This window comes from Salmo salar, chromosome 11 (assembly GCF_965601325.2).
Source record: "Salmo salar chromosome 11, fSalSal1, whole genome shotgun sequence".
Taxonomy (NCBI): domain Eukaryota; kingdom Metazoa; phylum Chordata; class Actinopteri; order Salmoniformes; family Salmonidae; genus Salmo; species Salmo salar.
Genome location: NC_138301.1, coordinates 91,127,610 through 91,133,609, shown reverse-complemented (window position 1 = coordinate 91,133,609; position 6,000 = coordinate 91,127,610). Strand labels below are relative to the sequence as shown.

Genomic DNA, 6,000 nt, shown 5'->3' with positions numbered 1-6,000 from the left:
GCTTTACCCACTCAAATTATCGAAATGAGTCGAACAATTTGTTATTTTGACTGAACGCGTTGAAAAGATCTTAGTCAATAAAAAGAGACAAACTTCCCATCACTACCTTCCACCCCCCCACCCCCCCCCCCTTTCCCCCTCTCTCTCCCAGAGAGGAAACAAAATAATCCTCTTGTTCCTCCTTCCTCTCTTCTTTCTGATTGGCATGACTCCCTACTCATTCCCGTATGCATGTGTGTGTGCGTGTGTGTGTGGTAAGACGGCATGCCTGCGTGTGTGTGCTGGGCCACGTGTGTGATCTGGGAGTGTGCTTCTGTAGCAGCTTCTGTAGCAGTTCCTTTTCCCCAATGCCTCATTACCACTTCTTAGGCACAGTAATTACTAGGTGACACAGGTCCCAGCAAGCCCTCTGCCCAAACACAAACACGCGGCCAGGGGGCAATTAAATCACAATCATCTCCATTACTCTTCACTTGAGGACATGTTTGCAGAAAAGCGGAGCGATTAAGGGACTTAACAGTTACACTTTGAAGTATTCAATTTTTTTAAGCATATAAGATTAGGATTTTATAATTCATAGATTATCTTTATATATATATATTTTTGTTGTATGTACATTTGTTCATTTGTACATATACAAAAACAAAACGGCATTGGAAAATGGTGTTTCCCCCTGCATCTTCCGCTCTGCTGGAAGGAAGGCAAGCCTGCGTCCCACCCTGTTCCCTATTTAGTGCACTACTTTTGACCAGGGCCCATAGGGTTCTGGCCAAAGGTAGTGCACTATATCGGAATAGGGTGCCATTTGGGACACAGCCCGCGCCCTCTAACGTGTGCGGTTGTCTCTCAGACTGACATGGATTAGTAGACACCGACCGCAGACTAACCACTGTAGGAGCACGTCTTCAGCTAGAGCTCTAGTGCCGATGGCCTCATTGTCCAAGTGTCCAATTGAGATCCACATAATGTAGCCACTAGCCAACACAGAAAGAGTGACAGCACATGAGATATAGATACACACAGGCAAGAGAAGGGACTGCTACAGGGAGTATCCCACAAACCACGGTCACAAGGACGGTGGAAGTCCATGATCCATGGGAGAAATCTCGGTAACACTTTACTTGACACCCAAGCGTCATAACACGTTATGACACGGTCATTACCATGTCATAATATGTCATAACACTGTCATGACACATATATTTAGGCCTGTGTTGACATATATTGCGTTATTCTATGGCTGGTTATGACACCTACATAAGTGTGTCCAAACTCACAAAACCTACCACACAAGGCAAAACATTCCATTACACAATAGCCTACGTGTCAACAGCATGTTTATGTTGTAAACTCAGCAAAAAAAGAAACATCCCTTTTTCAGAACAGTGTCTTTCAAAACTAATTCGTAAAAATCCAAATAACTGCACAGATCTTCATTGTAAAGGATTTAAACACTGTTTCCCATGCTCGTTCAATTAACCATAAACAATTAATGAACATGCACCTGTGGAACGGTCGTTAAGACACAGCTAACAGCTTTCTACTGACTCTGAAAAACACCAAAAGAAAGATGCCCAGGGTCCCTGCTCATCTGCATGAACATGCTTTAGGCATGCTGCAAGGATGCGTGAGGACTGCAGATGTGGCCAGGGCAATACATTTCAATGTCCGTACTGTGAGACGCCTAAGACAGCGCTACAGGGAGACAGGACGGACAACTGATCGTCCTTGCAGTGGCAGACCACAGGTAACAACACCTGTACAGGATCGGTACATCCAAACATCACACCTGCGGGGCAGGTACAGGATGGCAACAACAACTGCCCGAGTTACACCAGGAACGCACAATCCCTCCATCAGTGCTCAAACTGTCCGCAATAGGCTAAGAGAGGCTGGACTGAGGGCTTGTAGGCCTGCTGTAAGGCAGGTCCTCACCAGACATCACCGGCAACAACGTCGCCTATGGGCACAAACCCACCGTCGCTGGACCAGAGAGGACTGGCAAAAAGTGCTCTTCACTGGCGAGTCGCGGTTTTGTCTCACCAGGGGTGATGGTCGGATTTGCGTTTATCGTCAAAGGAATGAGCGTTACACCAAGGCCTGTACTCTGGAGTGGGATCGATTTGGAGGTGGAGGGTCCATCATGGTCTGGGGTGGTGTGTCACAGCATCATCGGACTGAGCTTGTTGTCATTGTAGGCAATCTCAACGCTGTGCGTTACAGGGAAGACATCCTCCTCCCTCATGTGGTACCCTTCCTGCAGGCTCATCCAGACATGACCCTCCAGCATGACAGTGCCACCAGCCATACTGCTCATTCTGTGCTGATTTCCTGCAAGACAGGAATGTCAGTGTTCTGCCATGGACAGTGAAGAGCCCGGATCTCAGTCCCATTGAGCACGCCTGGGACCTGTTGGATCGGAGGGTGAGGGCTAGGGCCATTCCCCCCAGAAATGTCCGGGAACTTGCAGGTGCCTGGGTGGGAGAGTGGTGTAACATCTCACAGCAAGAACTGGCAAATCTGGTGCAGTCCATGAGGAGGAGATACACTGCAGTACTTAATGCAGTTAGTGGCCACACCAGATACTGACTGTTACTTTTGATTTTGACCCCCACTTTGTTCAGGGACACATTATTCAATTTCTGTTAATCACATGTCTGTGGAACTTGTTCATTTTATGTCTCAGTTGTTGAATCTTGTTATGTTCATACAAATATTTACACATGTTAAGTTTGCTGAAAATAAACGCAGTTGACAGTCAGAGGATGTTTATTTTTTTTGCTGAGTTCATATATATATATATATATATATATATATATATATATAAATTATCATTGTAATTACAAACATGTTGATGTCAGACATGCACCTACCCCAATGCTCTGTTGCTGATGACTGGGATGAATGCAGGAACAGATTTCAGGACCTAGACAAGACACCCTCTTTTTGACTGATGACTGATATAAGGGCATGTACGTGATAGGCCTATCTGGCTTATATGATTATGATGGTCGTAATGCTTCTTGACAGTGTCATAAAGTGTATTTTCTTAGTTCAAGTAAAGTGACACAGGATGGTCATAATGCTTCTTGACAGTGCCATAAAGTGTATTTTCTTAGTTCAAGTAAAGTGACACAGGATGGTCATAATGCTTCTTGACAGTGCCATAAAGTTATTTTAAAACAAAGGATTTAAGAAACAAACTTTCAAACAAAAGGAAACTTCTTGGCAGGGAAAAAATACATTTCAATAAATGTGGATTTTGACACCCTTATATAAGTGTCATAACCAGCCATAAAATAACGCAAAATATGTCACAACAGGTGTAAATATATGGGTCATGACAGTGTTATGACCATATTATGACAGGTTATGACAAGTTATGTCAGCTGTTATGACATATTATGACATGGTTATGAATGTGTCATGAAACTGCCTGTCAAGTAAAGTGTTACCGAAATCTCATGGGTGCAACTCAACTTAGAGTGCAACTGTATCCATGTCTAGTTGTGTGGGCTAAAGCTTGAATTAAACTGGAGGATACTAAGGTGGAGGGAACAAGGGTAGTTGGTAGATGAACCCATGTAAAATACAGTATGTAGGCCTATGCCACTTTGCCCCAACAGCCCCCCTCTCCTCTCTACCTCTGCTGTGCCTATACCTCATCCCTTCTTTCTCCATGACAAGTCTCTCTCTCTCTACCTCCTCTACTTCTTCCTATAGCGCCACGTTGAACTCGGTGACCAGGAAGTCCACGTGGTCTCTCTCGTTGGTCTTGAAGGCCTCTGCGATGAGGCGTGCGGCGTCCCTGTGCTCCCGTCCCCTCAGGGAAACCCCGTTCACCTCCAGGATCACCTGACCCACCCGCAGCTGCCCGCAGTTATGCGCCGAGCCGCCCCTCTGAGAGAAAGAAAGAGATTGGAGGAGAGAGCGAGAGAGAGGAAGACCAACAAAATGAGTGATAAAGAGAGCACAAACAGATGTCAAATGCTCGTTGGTGATTGGTCACCATTACAACTGCTAACGAACCAGGAAGCAAAAGGACCTTTGTGATCTCATCTCTCACCACAGTTCCAGTCCCTTAAATGCCATGCATTATCAGCATGATTATCACTATACGTTTTGTTATTTAGAGCATTATTGGTTCTCTTTTTTACTGAGCTGGCCACAATTACCCCCGGCCACTGGAACGACATGGAGATGGCTGTGATAGGGACCGCAGCAGCAGCAGCTCAGGGAGTGTGGTATGGAGTGATAGTGGCCGCAGCGGCGCCTTCACTCTACAGGCCTACTGGCCTGGAACGTTCACCACATCGTGGACTGCGCTGACCTGGGAGACTGAAGCTACTACAAGAGGAAAAACTAACGTTACTACTAAAAGACTATTGTAGTGCTGTACAGGGCCCGGGGAGCACCAGACGGACCTAGATATGATCCCGAAATGTATCATCCTGAATGAAACGAACGTCTTAGGTGTTGTGAACGGTTGTGAATACTCTATATGTGTATACGTGTGAGTATGGTGTGAGTAAGCAATCATTCAGGAATGTTGCTAGGGTATGATGTGAGCCCTGTTTACAGTGATTGATATGTCTGGGACAAAGTATGCATCCCAAGGATGTGCTTTGGTCAGAGGTAGGAAACAAGGAGCCATTTGGGACGCATAGTTCCATAGGTGATTTCGAGCCAATTAACGCCCAGTCCCATATTAACCTCGCTGATAATGGCATGGGTTCTTCACTGGAGCTACAGTGGAATGGGAGAGGTTATGATTGGACCATCCGACCCCCTCAACCAATATCGATGCTGATGAGGCCGTGTCCCCTGTGACTGATTGTGGACACTGTGATGTCATAGTAGGGGAGCATGGCAGCGCCACGTTGATATGAAAATCAGCCTGGTTGACGAGCGCGCTCGGATACTTTGTGCCGACTCCCAACTCCTAAGATAGTGAAAAGCGGAAAAACACATAAATAAAGGGAAAGGGGGATGAGACAAAAGAGAGGAGAGCGCGTCCATATATCATGGCTCATGCATTTTGTCTGTGCATTTCCATTACAGCCGTTGATGAGGAGAGCTACGGTCCTGGAATTAAAACCCACTCATGCCTGTCTGTCGCTAGGCCGCCTCTCTCTCTCTCTCTCTCTCTTTCTCTCTCTCTCTTCCTCCCCTATCTCCCCTTCTCTGCACCCTTTCTCAGTCCGCGTCCCCTTTATTATTAACACAGTATAACATATTCTCTTCTGTCTCTGTATATCTCTCACCCCTCCCTCTCTCCCTCTCCCCCTCCCTCTCTCTTGCTGTCTTTGATTTTGAATATGCTGATTTCCCAGAAAGAGCCTTTGTCGCTCTCCTCGCAATCAGTGGCTCTTTTATTTTTCATTAGCCTTTCACGCCGGTCGCACCAAAGCATCTTTCGAGCTGGGGCTTTCAGTGGTTCACTGAACTCCAGAGAACAGCACAGCTCCCTCCCCAGCCCTCCTCTCTCCTCAGTCTTTATGCTAATCAATAGAGGCACAGACAAATCAGAGCAGAACAGAGCTTCAGCCAGACTCACTGTTATTACCCTCAGCTTCTTATAGCTGTGGCCTTCAGCCAAGCTGGCAACACTTTTATTCCACATAATGGTCAGTGCTCTCAGTGGATGTACTCTTTCAGGTAAAGGGAGAGAACATGCTCAACTCTTATCTTCTTGCGTAAACAAATGAAAGGGTGCTTAAAACAAGTAAAAAAAAAACGTTTTGATGTACTCTTAGAGTAATCCATTCATGTCAAGCACCTGGCAAGGGTGATTCCAACGCCAGCGTAGCCCGATAACATTTGGGTTATCTCAGATTGTTCTGGCAATTTTCACATAGAAACTTAATTGGGAGGTAGGATGTTTGACCTGCTTTTTAGATTTGTACCACCTTTTTTTTTATCATGATGAAAGTGGCTATTTTCGGCCCTTACCTCCTGTAAGACCCTATGATCTGAGAACTATACACGATACAGACAACA

General features: G+C 45.8%; 1 protein-coding gene across 1 annotated transcript in view; it reads right to left on the bottom strand.

Moving 5' to 3' along the window:
• Positions 1-2,843: 2,843 nt before the first annotated feature.
• Positions 2,844-6,000, bottom strand: part of whrna (whirlin a) — a 123,415-nt gene continuing 120,258 nt past the window's right edge. The window contains exon 13 of the mRNA XM_082957564.1: positions 2,844-3,900. Within this exon, the coding sequence (XP_082813690.1) occupies positions 3,718-3,900 (183 nt within the window). The 3' untranslated portion in view covers positions 2,844-3,717. The remainder of the gene's footprint in view (positions 3,901-6,000) is intronic.